General features: G+C 34.3%; 1 protein-coding gene across 2 annotated transcripts in view; it reads right to left on the bottom strand.

Annotated features, from left to right (window-relative positions):
* The window catches only part of LOC140447224 (organic cation transporter protein-like), a 261,419-nt gene extending 252,137 nt beyond the window's left edge, over positions 1–9,282 (bottom strand). The window contains exon 1 of one of the 2 annotated variants that reach the window (XM_072539748.1): positions 8,993–9,282. In XM_072539748.1, coding sequence (XP_072395849.1) covers positions 8,993–9,014 — 22 coding nt within the window. In that variant the 5' untranslated portion in view covers positions 9,015–9,282. The remainder of the gene's footprint in view (positions 1–8,992) is intronic. The other variant, XM_072539752.1, reaches the window with a different exon arrangement.
* Between the last annotated feature and the right edge of the window lie 9,707 nt (positions 9,283–18,989).

Here is an 18,989-nt window from a genome sequence, read left to right as displayed (position 1 = left end):
GAATTCATCGCCGAATCCCTTCTATTCCGGTTGGAGCATACATTTGTACTTGTTGGAGCATACATTTGTATAATTTTCAGATGAGTTCTTTCAATTTTAATTATGCCACGTATGTAACATTTGCCAAGCGATCTAATAATCCTTTTATAGTTTGTACATGTTGAACCAGTCTTTTGTTTATAAGAAATCATACTCCGCTGTAACTGTTATTATCATTAACTTTACCGCGTAAGGCCATCGATTACAATAAACCAGCATATCTATGTTTTGTAGACCTGACAAAGGCTTTCGATCGCATCCAAGTCGAAGACGTCTTACACCTACTGTTTAAAAGAAACATACCAATCAATATTATACAAACCATCGAAAACATCTACTTCGATAATCGAATAAATGCAAAGCATAGAGAAATAGCAAAGAAATAATGCATAGAAAACTAAAACAGTGTATACCAGTACAAAGCGGAGTCAGACAGGGTGACTCGTTAAGCCCACTTCTCTTTAATATAATAATGGACGAAATAATATAAGTAGTACGTAAAGGTCATGGTTCCAGAATGTTGAACAAAGAAATCCAAATATTATGGTATGCAGAAGACGCCGCATTAATCGCCGAGACAGAAGAAGAGCTCCAAAGATTTACACACATCTTCAATACAACAGCCAAGAAATACAATAGGATAATATTAGCAAAAAACCAAATGTATGACAACATCTAAATACCCACTACGATTTAAAATCAAAATTGATGGGAAAATAATAAAGCAGGAAGCAAGGTTTAGATATCTGGGAATAGATATAACTAGTTATGAAGATGTTGAAGGAGAAGCACGACAACAAAGCTTAAAAGCAAGTAAAGCGTCTTAATGACACAGTCTGGAAAAACAAACACCTACGGCAAGACAAGAACAAACACCTAAAGCAGCAATTAGACCGATATTAACATACACGGCGGAGACAAAACCTGACACATCTAAAACGAGACGACTACTAGAAACAACAGAGATGAAAATACTTCGACGAATATCAGGCAAAAGTCTGTTGGATAGAGAGAGAAGCGAAAACATACGAAGAGCAGGCAATATAGAAGACATAAATGGATGGGTGACAAAACGGAAATAGGAGTGGAACGAACACATTAGTAGAATGGCAAAGGAAAGGATAGTACGAATAGCACGAGATAAGTCACCAAACGGACGAAGAAGTATTGACAGACCAAGAAAAAGATGCTGCGATAATTTAAACAATTTAGCAGGCTTATATTGAAGAAGAAACAAGCTTTTAAGCCTACATACAAGAACGAAAAAGAAGATTACCTTTAAAGTAAAGCAGATTTCCAGAGGTTAGTAAGATTTTTTGCCCGCTTTTTTTTGTTTCTACTAGATCGGGAGTAGTCCAAATACCTACTTTCCTATATTATTATTTTTTTGATCTTATTGCTATCTCTATATAATTTCTCCTTTATTTCAAGATACTATTGTATCTAAGTATTCGATAAAAATCTAGGAAATAGCTAGTTTGTAAATGTTTATAATCCTTTATGGCTGAAATATTGTTTAAACGTACACCTATCAATAATTTTCTTATTTTTTACTGTATTATTAGAATGATGTGAGTAGTTAAGTATAAACCAACGAGCACGAAGTTTGGTGAATAGCTATCTCTATAATATTTTAATAGTAGACAACTGTACCTATAATTCAAACCTTGTGTCCACATAATAGTGGTACTCTGTTTTTAATATCCAGTGCATTAGGCGAGTGGCACGCTAACAAAGAGCCACTTTGGAATAGCAAAATGTGATCACAGCGTTCTAAAGTGTCAAATTAATTTTTTTTTGTTTGTGAAGTCGCTGAACAAGAATCTGGAATTATTGTTTCTCTAAAATTGGGGCAACTATGTCAAAAATGGTGATTAAAGCCAAAATGTGAATTTATTCGTATACTCTTTCATGATTAACAGGCTATATCTTACTTGGGCAGTTCTTCAAACTTATTTTCCAGATTTAATCGAATATTCGTTTAGTATCGAGTATATTAAATAAAAGCTTAAATTAAATAAAAGATACAAGATTGGTTTGTCACCAATTCAGAAAGCAAGATGGCTAGGAAAGGATATTCGGGATACAAAACACACATCATCTTGTTAAGTGGTTCAGATATAGGAAAAAGGGAATGTGGGGTGACATTTACAGTCGATAATAAACTGAAACACCTCATAACAGAGTTTCAAGCTGTTAATGAACGAAATTGTAAGATACGAATAAAGTTGCTTGATTGGTAAAGGAGGCCAGTAAGCTAGAATAGATATCTGAATTATTGATCTTATCAGAAATACTCAATAAAGGTTAATTTGGTAAAATAAATGCAAACTAGGATCAAACGAATTGCTGATAAGTCATTTAACCAAAAACCAGTCCAAAAACTATATAAACTGTTTTTAGACAATTCTTATCCTCCTGTAATGTTGAAGCATCTTATATTTAACACTACATCTAGCACAATAACTATTGTAAACAACTCAATTCATAATCACAATACACCTAACAATGATGATGGTAACATTCCGGAGGCAATTGCGTTTATCTCTTTACCATTCATTAGGGAGATTACGCCAAAGCTTAAAATATTATAAAAAAAACGAGTTAAAACTCAAAATAGCTAGTAGAACAGTATAAGCTATTAATAACCTATTTTCAAGAATGAAAGATAGATCACCAAAGGAGCTGCTGTTTGATATAGTTTACAGTATACCATGCATTGATTGTGACAAGCCATACATTGGACCAAACCATTAGATATGTTGAAGATCGTATTATATCGTATAAAAGTGACTGTAGATTATATCCAGACAGGTGTTCTTTAGCTACACATGTTGTTAATGAAGGTCATCATATGGATTTTGAGTCTATAAAGGTTTTAGCTAATGAAAAGAACTATCATAAAGGGACTTTTCTGGAAATAGCAGTTATTTCTCAAAATAAACAAAATATTAATAAAAGAATAAATATCAAGCAATTAACAAAGATCTATTTGTTCCTTCTTGAAACTGACAGAAACTTTAAAGTCAATGAAGATTTTGATTTAGATACTACCTCATCATGTCTGCAGGTTGGTTGAATTAACTTCCATTTACAACAAGAACAGGTGTAGTCTGTCTCTTGTCGTTCAAAAATTTTACTAACTGATTGGATCCCTTATTTTCGCTCCAACAAAAAGAAGAGATTGAAATTGAAAGAAAGAGGATAATTCACAGACATCAATCTCCCACTCAATCTCAACCCAAAGACTCAGACCCTCATCATACGAAAACTTTTCTTCATTGCATCAAAGGTGTCATTGACAAAATCAATAAAATTCTTACATCAAAAGGAATGAAGACAATATTTACCCCTTAACAAAAACTGTCATCTCTTGTCCGATCAATCAAAAACAACATGCTAAATGAACAACACGGAGTTTATGGAATTCCTTGTGCAGACTGCCCCCGATCTTATATAGGCCAAACAAATCGTGGAATCCAAAATAGAATTTATGAACATTCCATTTCTGTTCGCAATTTCTATTCAATTTCAGCTCTAGATCAATACCGCCTTCATAAAGGTCACAAAATTGATTTCATAAAATTGATTTCAAAACTCCAGAATCACAGCCACTATCCACTTCTATAAACCAAGAATTAACCGAGAAGCCATAGAAATTGAAAAAAGGCCAAATTTTCTCAATAAACGAAATGACGGCATACGGTAACCTTTGACATGGAGACCTCTCATAAAGAAAATATTGTCCGCTCGATCCGCCAATCAAAATCCTACGTTCAGAAATGTTTGCGCCAACCCTTGTGCCAATCTCCGTGCCAATCCCCATGCTAACCCCCACGCCAACCTCCACCCAAACCACGTCACCATCGACGCTATAAATGAACCGTCCTCTGTTCCCAATAGCAATATTGCATTGGTTGGTGATCAGTGTAGTAGTGTCTGGGGGCTCAGCAGACTGAGACCTCGGAAGTCCTTCTCCTCCTCGGACGAAGACATCAAAGAGGATGTCGAAAGCTTGGCTCAATGATAATCGACGCGGTTAAGTATAGTTTTGCGGCTACACATAATAGAGATATGCCTCTACTGTTGGCCTCACGGTGTCTTGTATTTTCCTTCTTCTGCAATGGTACAATTGACCATTCTCTTTGTAATGCAACATTTGACCATTCTCTGGGTAATATTTGTTTTTTATATTAGATGATTAGATTTAGGCTGTATAATAATTTTGTCTGTCAATGTTCTTTACTTTTTTCTTCTTATTTTTCTGCGACCTCGTCGCAACTATTATTTTTCTCGTTTTAATCGCTAATCTTAACTTCTTCTTAAAGTGTGTCTTCGGCTATAATCTTAGTACTGCTATCAATTGTCTTTCAAATAAATCAACGATATAGTAACAGTAAATCTTTAATTAATCTATTACATACTTTATAATATTGCAAAGAAAAAAATTCCATGCTCGAATCTTTGGAAGTAACAAATTAAACAACACGGGGAAATTTCTGTGAGTAATAAATCATTTTACCCAAACATCCCTATTTTAATTGCAATTGCATTAGTGATACGAAATTATCCCTGTAATGAAATTATTATTTAGCGTAACATAATGTCAAGGTAAATTCATTGGAAAATAGAAACTCTGTTTGATATATGTTCACATGCTTACATATTGTTTATTTTTATTTCTGCTTCGCCCATATACAAGACAAATATGTACGATAAAAGCATTTTTTATTTTACGGCTGTATTTTAATACGTTCATTTTAAATTTAATAACTCTTAATAGCCATTGGTATATTTATTATTTATGGAATTTTATTATTATAATTTAAAATTTTAATCAATAAGATAGAATCGCCATGTAACTTATTAAAATTAAAAGTAAGGTCAGCGGTTTTCCTGAAATCATTTTAATTGTCTACATATATATATATATATATATATATATATATATATATATATATATATATATATATATATATATATATTTATATATTTATAGCCCTTTTTCTATCCGAATTGTTGAATAAAGGCATCTCCCATTTCTCGCCATTCATCCCTGTTGTGTGCCAGGCGTTTCCACATTGGTCCTGTGACTCTTTTGATATCGTCGCTCCAGCGCATTTGAGGTCTTCCTCTTGGTCTCTTCGCATCGTACGGTCGCCAGTTTCCGACTTCTTTGTTCCATCTACCATCTTCGAGACGTTCGTTGTGTCCAGCCCATTTCCATTTTAATTTAGCTGCTTGTTTCGCGGCGTCCTTTATTTTTGTTTTGTTCCGGATTGCTTCGTTCGTTTGCCGATCTATTAGTGAGATACCAAGCATCTGTCGTTTCATGGCTCGCTGAGTTTTTCGAATCTTGTCCATGTTCTTTTTTGTGAATGTCCAGGTTTGAGCTTCGTAAGTGAGAACGGGAAGGATACAAGAATCGAACACTTTGGTTCGAAGGTTTTGGGGTATCTTTTTGTCTTTCAGTATGTATGAAAGTTTTCCAAATGCGGCCCATCCCATTCTTACTCGTCTGCTTATTTCGGTAGTTTGGTTTTCTTTGTTTACCTTGATATTCTGACCCAGATATATGTATTCTTCTACATGTTCCACTTTTGTTCCTTGGATGGTTATCGTCGGTTGATTATCTTTATTCGACATTAGCTTAGTTTTACTCAGATTCATTTTCAGTCCTTTTTTTATGGATTCCGTATGAAGCTCATCGATCATCGTCTTTAGTTCTTTCCAGCTGTCGGCTATTAGTACTACGTCATCTGCATATCTTAGATGGTTTAAATACTTTCCGTTTATCGATAGTCCCTTCGTTTCCCAATTTAGTGATTTAAAGATGTCTTCAAGTGCGGCAGTAAATAGTTTTGGAGATATGGTGTCTCCCTGTCTTACTCCTCGGTTGATTTTTATTGGCCTCGTTTTCATTCCGTTATCCATCATGACTACCATTTCAGCGTGTTGATATATATTATGTATTAATATCCTATATCTAGAATCTATTCTGCTGTTGACCAGTGCTTCCTCAATAGCCCATAATTCTAAACAGATTGGTAAATTGTATTCGTTAACTTTTTCTATTAGGACCTTTAGTGTGTGAAGATTGTCACATGTACTGAACCCTTTTCTAAATCCGGCTTGCTCTACTGGTTGATATACATCGAACTTTGTTGTCAATCTATTTGTAATTATTTTTGTGAATGTTTTATAAAGTTGTGATAGTAGTGATATTGGACGATAATTTTTCAGATCTGTATTGTCCCCTTTTTTGTGTTTTTCCTTTGAAACATTCCTTTGGTATGTTTCCTTCAAATAGGCATTTATTAAAAAGTATTTTTAGGTACCTGATGACTTCTTCTCCGCCTTCTTTCAACATTTCTGCCAGAATTCCATCACTACCCGGTGCTTTATTTCTTTTCAATTCTTTAATTGCATTTTCTATTTCTACTTCGCTTATTTCGGGCATTACTTCAGAATTTACGTTTGTTATTTGTCTTTTCAGATTTTGCTTTGAAGAGTCGGGGGGATCGTTTCTTGAGCGGTATAACTCAGTATGGAAGTTTTCAACTATGTTTGATATTTGAGCTTTGCTTGTTTCTAGTTGGCCTTGTTGATTTTTCATAGTTATAATATTTTTCTTTCCTAATTTCGGTTTGGTATATTTCAGACTTCGATTTTTCTCTATCACTCTTTCTACATGTTCTTGTTGATGTTTTTTAATATCATTTTTTTTCTGTTTTCGTATGGCTCGATTAAGTTCTTTGTATTCTGTGGTATTTCTTTTGTTTAGTGACAGGATCTCTATGTCTGCTTTATAGATTATCAAAAGGCTTTTGATAGAGTACGACATCAGAAACTCGTAAAACTGTTAAAAGAAAAGAATGTGGATAGTCGAGATATACGGGTTATTGTCAGTCTGTACTGGAATCAAAAAGCAAAGGTTAGAATCGAAAATGTCGAAACAGAAACAATAGAAATCAAAAGAGGAGGTAGACAGGGTTGCATGCTGTCCCCATTGTTATTCAATCTGTACAGCGAAGCTATTTTTAAGGAAGCAATATCAGAGGAACAACAGGGTATATCAATAAACGGAAAAATCTTAAAAAACATAAGATTCGCAGACGATACCGCTGATTTTGCAAACAGTCTAGAAGCATTGCAACGCTTAGTAAATAGATTACATCAAGTCAGTATCAAAGACTACAAATTAAGAAAACCAAGTTCATCATTATTTCTAAGCAACATACAGTAGGAAGGCTAGATATCGAGGGAAAACAAGTAGAAATAGTAAATAACTACAAATATCTGGGAACCTGGGTAAATGAAAACAATGACCAAGGTCGAGAAATAAGGACACGCATTGAAATTGCAAGACAAGCATTTATAAAAATGAAAACAATGTTTGTCAATCGAGACCTTCCTCTGGATCTGAGGATAAGAGCCTTAAGATGCTACGTGTTCTCGACTTTGTTGTATGGAATGGAAAGCTAGACACTAAAAGTGGATAATATAAAGAAGTTGGAATCATTTAAGATGTGGTGCTATAGAAGGATGTTGAAAATACCATGGACCCAACGAGTTACAAACGCAGAAGTGTTAAGAGGGCTACAAAAGGATTGCGGTCATAAAACCCATCAAAACAAGAAAGCTGGAATATTTAGGCCACATTACCAGAGGTGCGAAATATGAGATATTTAAGCTTATAATGCATGGTAAAATCAAGGGTAAAAGATCCATAGGAAGACAAAGAATTTCCTGGCTGAGAAACCTAAGAGAGAGAGAATAGTTGCAGCTCAGTAGATCTTTTTAGAGCAGCCGCCAATAAGGTACGGATAGCTGTGATGATAACCAACCTCCAATAGGAGAAGGAACTACAAGAAGAAGAAGACATTATAAGGGCAATTACATAAATGTACGATAATTTTTACAAAATCCGCTTATATTTTTTGTGACGCAGAAAGTAACAAACTTACCCCCGCCAAAACTACCCTCGTTGAAACTATTCGTTGTTTAATTACAATTTACTTAACTTTTATACGAACATTACATTCTAGAAGTTTAACTGGTTTGGAAGATTTAGTTTTGAAAAAATCAGCGTTTAAAGTGAAGACACTATTTTCAGAATTCACCACAAAAACCCATTTTTTTTTTAAATATCTCCTAAATAACTACTGAAACAGATATAGGAAAAATGCTAGAATACAAAAAAATTAGCCTTTTTATTGAAGATTCTGATTTTTTTTTTAATTCCATACGTTTTCATGATGAAAACCTTTTTTTATTTATTCAACATCATATGTTTGGATTTTTGTATTCCATGAATAAAAGTTTATTTTCGAACAGCCATAAGTTTGTTAATATTAAGTTTTCGGTAATAATAAAAATCAAATCTATTTGTTTTACTAGCTTCATTTTATAACCAAACAGCTTACCCGATAAAATCCAAATTTTTGGAGTTATTCACAAAAAAACATGCTTTTTTTGATGTCTAATTTGTGAATTTTCAGTCACGAATAACTCCAAAAATATTGACAGCTAGAAAAAATTCTAAAAAACATTTTTGTCTTAAAATTCACTATTCTTGCTACTTCCTCAGTTTATTTTTATTAAACTTGTTGCACCCCCTGAGTTGAGATGGTAACCACCCACAGGGGAAAAGCACATATTTCCGTAGAGTAGATTTTGATCTTTGAGCTATTTTTTACCAACTGTCAAAATTTCAAGCAAATCGATGTATATAAAAATTTAGAGGTTTTTTATTATTTTTACTGTCATTTCCTGTACTAAAAGATCGTAGTAAAAAATAGATAATATATATTATAAAATATTAAATTAAATGTAACTCAATTATGCGTTTTTTTGCAATTAATAAAGGTACTTTAAAATTAAGTAAACTAATTTTCCCGATTTACCCCATTTACATTTTAACAATTTCGTAAACGATGAACAATAATCGTACCTTTGGCAATTTTTTTCTCCATTGTAGCGCCACTAATCGCACTTTATAAACGTCCAGTAAACTCGGCAGCTCACCACCACGCGCAGAAATATTTTCGCGAAACTAACAATTTTTTCCCGCTCTCGGTGTTTTATTAATCATCTTATGAACTAGTTAATATCGATATGTATCCATCCACTTCTCAAATGATAAATTAACGCTCGCGTGTTGATTATCCGTCGCGTTAATACAACAAACTGATGTACTTAATCGGGTCCTTTTTTAAAACAAGCGGGTACTATAGTGGTCGGAAGTGAGTTGATTGAGATTGCTCGAATGGCATGGGTGCAGTGCAAGGAACGCAGCTAGGAGGCTGGGTTTATAGGGGATACTGAATGAAGTCTGCAACAACGCTGTTGCGTTTTGAGTTGTGCGTTTAAATAAGATAAACAAAAAATTCACCGCTCAGTACAATCAATTAAAGTTATTTAAATCATTAACGCAAAACAGTCCCTTTTTATGAAATATATAAAATATTGCGTACAGATGAGACAAAATTAATTTAAAATACACTGGCACGCAAGTTAATAAGTATTCTGTTACTGCTACCTATGAGATTAATGTCGTTTAGTGTTTTTGCTTGTTGTCTTAAAGAGTATTCGATAATTATAGTATATCTTATCAGTCATTTAAAATTTTCTATGTCTTATGCTTTATGTACATTTAACTCATCATCTTTATAAACCTGTATGCGTCCACTGCTGGACATAGGTCTCCCTCAGCTCTTTCCATCTGTTTCTGTCTTGTGCGGCTTACATCCAGCTATTGCTAACACGCTTCGGGTCGTCAGTCCATCTAGTTAGTGGGCGCCCTCTGCTTCGTATCGCTTCTATTCTTGGTCTTCACTCGACAATATGTTTTTTGCATTGGTTGTCTAATAATCTGGCGACGTGTCATGCCCAATTATACACTCGCGATCATAAAATCCGGGTCACCTTGAAAATCACCGATATTTTATTTTTAACGAGCTTTATCGTAAATAATAATAGCAGAAATACAAACTAATGCATGTTTCTGGGAATTGTTGTCGGCTTAGCGGTTTCCTTTGCAACAAATAATTTCATTAGTGCCGATTTCGCGGAAAACTATACATTTCCCAAAATGAACGTTACCTGTAACTGCCGCTTGTTTTAAATGTCTCATTTGTGCTTCGACTTTCTATTCAAACGCAACGAACAAACGTTTATTATTGCCACCATTAGTGTTTATTAGTGCCATTATTAGTGTTTATTATTGTTTATTTTTTGACAAAAATACCCTTGACTGTTGTTAAAACGGCACAAATTGTTGCGCTTGTGAAAGACGGTCACACTCAACTTCAATTCGCAAGAACTGTTGGCGTAAGCCTTTCTACGGTTCAACGAGTGCTTCAACACTTTCAGGAGAAGGGTTTGCTATCCAGACGACCTGGCTCTGGACAAATAAGAACGACCACGGTACGAGATGACCGTTTTCTTGTGTTTCAGGATTTACGAAACCGGACCTCAACTGCGATTATGCATCGATATCGTCTACAGGAAGTACGAAATCGCAATGTTAGCGTTGCAACGGTCAGGAGAAGATTTCGTTCTTTTGGACTATCTTCTCGGGTAATGGCTAGATGACCGCCACTTCGCCTGGCGCATCGAGTTGCACGACTAGCTTTTGCTCGACAATACGCGCATTGGGGAATTAACGATTGGAGCAAAGAGTTATTCTCAGATTAATCCCGTTTCTGCCTAATTGGATCCGATGGACGTGTAAGAGTTTGGAGGAGAACCGGTAAATGCTTTTCACAAGCTTGCATTGCTCCAAGAATGCCATTTGGTGGAGGCTCGGTCATGGCTTGGGAAGGTGTATCTTCCGACTTCCGCACAGAATTACCCTTCATCGAAAATGGGTCCTTAACTGCACGAAGGGACATTACGGAGATTCTGAAAGAACATATTATGCATACGCACGTTGCCACGTTCAGTATGCAATACGTGGACGAGGTTGGAATTTCGAGGTTACCCAGGCCAGCTAGGTCTCGGGATCTGAATCCCATCTAACATATCTGGGACGATTTGAAAAAACGTATTCAACCCCTAACATCTCCTCCTAACAACGGACAGGAGCTCAAGGGTCTGTTAGTGAGAGAGTGGAATAACATACCACAACATGTAATCCGGACAAGAATTGAGAGTATGCCCCGTCGTCTGCAAGAGGTCGTTAGAGCAAGTGGAGGCAATACACGATATTAGTCATTGAAATTTCACTGACATTTTACCACGTTCTGTATTTTCCATTTTTTTCGTATGCCTGTTTTATCAACAATTTGGTTTGTTTTCTGCTTTTTCAATAAAAACAATAAAAAACCGTTTTTTTTTTCTTTCAAAACATACATTGATGACAAATAAAAAATACGTTAGCCTAAAAAAATTGTTATTACTGCACCAGAGGCAAAAATATTCCAGAAACTTGAAATTTTCAACGTGACCCGGATTTTATGATGGCAAGTGTATTTTAGCGAAGAGATTTTTTCGTTGACATCTGTTGTTTTTGTTCTATGACGTATTTCTTCGTTTGGGATTCGGTCTCTCAGAGAGACACCCAACATCTGGCGCTCCATAACCCTCTGAGTCACGCGAATCTTATTCACTACCTTTTTTGTGAGTGTTAATGTTTCTGCTCGATAAGTGAGTGCAGGGAACACACATTGGTCAAAGGTTTCCTATGTGAAGCATATGGGTAGATCAGATTTAAATACATAGTTTAATTTACCAAACGCTGCCCAGGCTAATCATGTACGAAGTGGGAGTTCACATTTCTGGTTATCTCTGCCCAACCGAGTTTTATGTTCTAAGTACTTGTACGATGTAGTCTACACAATATCCCTTTCATCAACAGCAATATTTCGATATAGCACCAGATTAGTCATTATTTGCGTCTTGTTCATATTAATCTTTAGTCCGACCTCATTACATAAACATTATTATTGCATCATCCATACGATCAGCTATAAGGACGATGTCATCTGTAAATCTCAAACGACTGACCTTCTATCCATTTTTCTTGATACCATGCTCGTTTAGAGGTCCCTTGTTACAAGTATGTTCTAAAAGCGTCGTGAATAGCTTTGGAAAGACGGTGTTCCTTGCCGTACTTCCCACTATAAACAGAATTTATTTGTTTCTTGTTCAGATAGCCCTACGCTAGCTGTACCATTTTGGTAGATATACTTATTTGATTATGTTAGTGTACGCGCGAACTAGTAGTAACCATAAAACGTCGCAAACTAGAATACCAGAGCCATATAATGCGCAATGAACAACGATATGACCTACTTCGGACCATACTTCAAGGTAAAGTGCATGGGAAAAAAGTGCTTGTATAATAAAATAATGACTGCATTATTCCATTGAGAAGGTGTTTTTCCTTGGTAAATGCATTCGGTAAAAAGGTTGGCCAAAGCCTGTATAATTTTATTTCCACCCAGTTTTATCGCTTCGATTTTTCATTTCTAAAAGTGCCGTTTTGATTTCGTGTGGAGTTATTTCTGCCATTAATTCTGATCGCTGGTTTGTAATTTTGGGCAGTGGCTGATCTTTTCTTTCGTCGGTGCTCTCATACATTTTGCGATAAAGGATTCGATAACCTCAAGGATTTTGGTTCTATGAGTAGTATTGTTTTCTTCTTTGTTTTTTATTTTGTACATATTTTTACGTCACGTACATTTAAATATGTCTTAAAAACCATCTGCCTGGGATAAGTTACCACTACCTAGGTGACTATTGCATGGAATGAGTACTTCCGTAGTCACCATTGTCGGACCCAAGCCCGGATAAAATGTGGAGGGTTCATAAGCAACGCTAGTTTTCTAATCGTAACAACACCTTTGAAAATCATAATTGCTCATTAAACCAATGTGGAGCCTCAGAAATGAACTGCTTGCTTAACGACCACGACCAGAAATAAGAGAACCAAAAAAAAATCATATTTGAATAGTTTTATAGAACTTAACGTCACTTAAAACTCAACGTCGCTTATAATGCCAGATCCCTAGCACTAGAAGGAAGAATCATAGAGATGGAAACAAAAATGTTGAAAATTAAATGGGATGTGATAGGCGTTAGTGAGGTAAAACAACGAGGAGAACAGTATTTTTTTTATTAACATCTAAGATTTTTAACAATCTGTTTTACAATAAAAACAATAAGTAAAATTGTTTGTCTTTACAATGTCAGAGAGATGTAAGATCCAGTGACCAAAGCATCGTTCGTGACACAAATATTGGCTTGTTTACCGGTGGGATGCGCACATACACAGATATGCAAACACAAATACTAAAAGCGGTGCAGATCACAATGGCTTGGCGCTGTTGAAGGCGAAGCTTCCACTAGTGTAGGCACCGTCAGGAACGGTTTGGTAGGTCTAAGGGATCATCTCACTTTAATTTCTTCGCTTGTTGGTTGTGGAGAAGATTGTATGCCAGGTTGTTAGGATGCACGCGCAACCTGTTTTGATATTCTTTTGCACACTTCAAAGACTGTTAGTACCTGCAGCTGTCTATGTAAGGGGTCATTCTGGATATACCAAGGGGCATTAGCGATTGTTCTTAGAGTTTTAAATTGAAATTTTTGTATTTTCATAACATTAAATTTGCTAGATGATCACCAGAGCTAGAACCCAGAGGAGAACCAGGTGTTTTAAATACTATAGACTGCCAGAACTGGCGCCTAACCAAACGGACTTTGTACCTGGACTAGAGAACAGATTTTAAACATGACAAATTATAGAAAAAACCGGAGAATTCAAGATAGCAACTTTATGCTAAATTAATTTTATCAAAGCGTTTGACTGGGTGCGTTGGCAGCAACTATAGGTATCCTCAAAGAAATTAGTATATCCCATTTGATTTACCTAATAAAAATCTCTACGACTATAACAGCAGCCAAGTCAAGGTGGAAAGTGAACTTAATAAGCGTTTTCTGTCTACAAGGCTGTGCGACAGGGTTACTTTGAGCCCCATGCTCTCCAGTATATATAGTGAGTGAACTATAAAACATGCTTTAGAGAACTTAAGGAGAAATTACCATCAATAACACCAAAATTAATAATCTCAGGTGACGAGACCAACTTCATTGCTGCGTTTTAAAGAAAAATTAAAAGAACTCTGCTGAAATAATTTGTGGTTGTTGTGTTGAACCACTTACGTAGAATTTTCGAACCACGTGCATAGATTTTTCAGCCAGGAAATCCTTCGCCTTCCTGGTTTTCGTTGTCCTTCTACTTTTCCTTTAGAATTAATTGCAGCAACCCATATCTTTCGCTGCCTCTGCTGAAATAATTTGTGGTTGTTGTGTTGAATCACGTACGTAGAATTTTCGAACCACATGCATACATTTTTCTGCCAGGAAATCCTTCGCCTTCCTGGTTTTCGTTGTCCTTCTACTTTTCCTTTAGAATTAATTGCAGCAACCCATATCTTTTGCTGCCTCTGCTAAAATAATTTGTGGTTGTTGTGTTGAATCTCGTACGTAGAATTTTCGAACCACGTGCATAGATTTTTCAGCCAGGAAATCCTTCGCCTTCCTGGTTTTCGTTGTCCTTCTACTTTTTCTTTAGAAGTAATTGCAGCAACCCATATCTTTCGCTGCCTCTCATGATGTGACCAAGGGATTCGATTTTGGCTATTTTTATTGTGGTGTAACAACTCTTTTCCTTTTTGCATTATTAATAAAACGTTCTGGTTAGTAACAGGATTAACAAAAAGGAAACCAAAATAACGATAGTAGACCGACAGAACCCAAAGGATTTAGAACCCAGAAGAAAATTTATAACATCGAAGTTGTTAACATTTTTACTCATCTCGGCTCCTTAATAACAAACCAATAGGGAAGCAGTAAAAAAGGAGAAAACTAATTTCACTGGCCAAGCAAATCATAATTAATCTTAAAAAACTAACACCAAAGTACGAATTGTTAAGACTGGTATTCCCTATGGTCCTACAAATGCATCTGAATGTACGACAGATATTAAAACAAACAGACAAAAATAAAATAGGCGTCTTTGAGACGCATTACTGGCGTCGAGAGCTGAGAGTGTCTTAGACTAAGAAAAAACTATTTTATCAATCTTCTAACAGATTCAAATAAATAAGAGACTGCGTACCATAGTAGCTGAACATCTTGCAAAATTCTTCGGCTACATTATGAGAAGAAATTATTTGAAAAAACATACAGTTAGGAGCATGTTCAAAGGCAAAAAAAGTCAAATCGCCAAACAGATAAACAAATATTATTACGCAACTTGCAGGCAAGACTCTACTACAATCAATAGAAATAGCGGAAGATAAAGACAAATGGAACTGAGAGTACAAGAGATTTCGTAAAAATCTCTTTGCTTAAAAACGAGCTACCGACTTAACAAGAAGATACACTTGGAAACAGAAAAAGTCTAACCTCTGTAGTAGTGAAGAAAAATACAGTTAAAGCTATTTTGTGATTTAGATTTATTATATGATTCTAATATTATGTAAATATTAATTAAAGTCATATATGTTATATATAATAAACCTTATAATGATAGATTGTTTATCCAAAATTGCGAAAGAATATTATTAATACATGAAAAATTAGTTATTGAATACAATCAGGTTTATTTTTCGTAAACTTATGTTTTTTTAGATGTTAAATGCAATAAATGACGCTGATAATAACAAAAGTAAATTCACTTGGTTAAAATTTTCTTTACAAACATGATGCCCCTTGACATTGTTCAATAATTTATAAATTTTAGATAATTTTTTTGGAAAAGGTCATCATTATGGGTTTGATAAACTTCATTTAAATCGTATAGTCAATAAATATTATAAGAAAACAAAAAAATGCGACTAAAGTACAGCTGAGAATTAAAAACTAAACGCCAAATTGGTTGTTCATTTGGCACTATGTAATATTTAAACTACTGGTATACGACATGGTGGTTTTTGAGAGTATTATCTTTTTTTATTTACATACAAATATATAAAATGTATATATACATTTATATATATATATATTTATATATATATATATATATATATATATATATATATATATATCCTCTAAAATAACAGCTGAACTGGTAGATGAAAAAAGGGGTTGAGGTTAATTGGGTATACAGCTGATTGAAAGCCAAGTGTACTCTGTTCAACAGTTCATTATATTTCGCCAATTTTTATTGGCATCATCATTGTAGCTCTCATCTGATGATGCCAATGAAAATTGGCGAAATATAATGAACTGTTGAACAGAGTACACTTGGCTTTCAATCAGCTGTATATATATATATATATATATATATATATATATATATAAAGGAGTACAACCGTCAATTTAGATACAATATATAGTTCACTATGATAGTGGAGGGTAATCGGTCAACATTTGGATAAAAATAGAAAAGATATTTTCTTTATTGAAGACGTTACGTATATGATTTATAAATCTACTTGAATTTACACCATGATGAATCGCGATATAATCATGGTAGAATATCTGGGCATATGACTGGAAAATCATCAATATTTTACACCTTTTTTACAGCTTTATATAAGATTTACAAACCTTTGCATACAAAAAATGTGTGGTATGAACTATCTGGTGAAAAAGATGTCTTTTGTCTAAGGAGCTTATGAAAAATCTAATAGTATTCCTGTACCATGTACGTGGTCAAAACTCATAGAATCTGTTTTTCTATTATTGCAAGCTATTTTGAGTTCTGCTATATGTTTGTTAAAAGTTCAATTAGTTTGACCAATGTAAGTTTTTGGCAGTCGCCACATTTATGTTTGTATACACCTCTGTGTAAGTGCCTTTCTTTTGGCTCTTGTTCTTAATATATTTGCCTAAGTTGTTGTTTGTTCTATAAGCTGGTGTTATTTCTTTCTTTTTGGCCAAGTTGCCTGTTAGTTGCAAAATATACAAGTTCATTAATACGTATCTCCACGGCTTATAATGGGTAATCCTCCAAAACCCATGCTATCAGTATATCAGTAGTGTATACAAACTTAATTCTGGTGACTGCCCAAAAACTTACATCGGTCAAACTGGTAGAACTTTTAACAAACGTATAACAGAACACAAAAGGTCATTCAATTATAGAAAAACAGATTCTACGTACGCACGTTACCTTCTAGACCATAATCATTCGTTTAATGACCAATTTCAAATTCTTCACATTAAAAAAAAACGGGTGTAGAAGTTATACTTCTATAGTAGTAGAAGTAGTATTTACAAAAAAAAAACGAGATCTCTAAATGTAATGAGCACTAAAAAATGTCTCACGTGCGCCATAAAAATAATAGTAAACTATAAGATTACAGTAAAAAATCTGGTAGTTCTTTATATAAATAAAACGATTTGCAATCTTTTTCAACTTCTAATATTTGGCGAGAGCGCTTAATTAAGAGTCGCATAATAAATTTAAAACTTTATTAGACTTTGAATAAAATTAACGAATTACTTTTTATTTACTATTACTTATTACTTGTTATTTTTGAAATTTTATTTTGTTTCAATATTGAAAACTCAACTGAAATTTTTTATATTTTTGTTGCAAATCAGAATTCTCCGACATTGTTGTTGGCATCACATTAAAGCTTTAAAAAAGGTTCTGAAACTGTTTTCATGTGGTATATCTCCGTAAGTTAAATATTACTCCAGTCACTCGGACTATTCACCTCCCAATTTTGTCGAACTTCCGTCCCAAGGGTGTTTGCCACCCCTTCTTGAGGATGGAAATTCTTCTGCTTAAAATAATCACGGGAACTGATAGAGGATTCTATCTAGAGGGACATTCTAAGCAACTTTTGTACTAAAGAGTTTTTTCAGAAAGTAAATACTGTTTTGCTATTTATGGTTAAAAAAAAACTAATTTTCATTAAAAAAAACTACAACGGCTTTTCACGAATAACTCAAAAATATGCCTTTTTATGAATATTTTAATCAATGTATTCAACATTAAATTCTAAGTAAAGGGTTGAATTTTCGTCCATAATCCTCCTTTAAAATAAGCACTATAAAAAGTTATTTTAGTGTAAACTGAGTAAGTTATAGCTTGCAAAAAAGACTCTTTTGATATTTTAAGAAAAATATGGCATTCAATTTAATTTAATTAAATTAAATGGTTTAAAAAAGTTATATTAAATGGTATCGTTTATTTTGAAAATTTCTAAAAAAATGTTCTTTGTTTCAAAATAACTTTAATATATAGATAAAAATTATACAATGCAAAAATGTAATTATTTCTTATCAACTAATCCACTACAACTAACATGCAATAACATTACAGCACTATAATCTGCTTTTTACACTAATCTGTTACACATTTGCACTAACTCAAATGGTCTTGTCCTTATGAGTCTTCTCTTTAGTGTAGTGTTGTCAAGAAGCTGGATTGCCTCGACATTCACATGAATATGCAGCCTCTGCTCGGGACTTGCTGCTGTTCTCTTAATTACTTCAGTCACAGTTTCCATACCCAGGTCCTGGTGGAGGTTGCTTTTATAGATATACCACGGAGCATTAACAATGTTCCTCAGTACTTTGTTTTGAAATCTTTGAATATGTAGATTACCTACTTTGGTACAGCCACAGAGTTGGCACCCATATACCCATACTGGCCTCAGTACTTACTTGTAAATGAATAATTTATTATGAATGAATAATGTTGATTTTTTTCCAATCAGCCAATACAATTTCTTATATCTTATATCAAGCTCCCCTTTTTTCTTTTTGACGAGGACTTTCCAGCGCAGCCTAGCGTCTAGGGTGATCCCCAAGTATTTTGTTGGTTGTATAAGGAACTTAAGTATCATTTATTCTAACTGGGAAATTTTTTATTTGTAAAGTTAATATGTGCTGATTTAGTCTCATTTAATTTTATTTGCCTTTTTCTGGTCCAGGTATGTATTTTATTTACTAAGCGACTAATAAGTTGCAACTTATTAGTCGCT

This window comes from Diabrotica undecimpunctata, chromosome 8 (genome assembly GCF_040954645.1).
Source record: "Diabrotica undecimpunctata isolate CICGRU chromosome 8, icDiaUnde3, whole genome shotgun sequence".
Taxonomy (NCBI): domain Eukaryota; kingdom Metazoa; phylum Arthropoda; class Insecta; order Coleoptera; family Chrysomelidae; genus Diabrotica; species Diabrotica undecimpunctata.
Note: the sequence above shows the minus strand (reverse complement) of the source record. Positions and strands in the feature narration are given on the sequence as shown.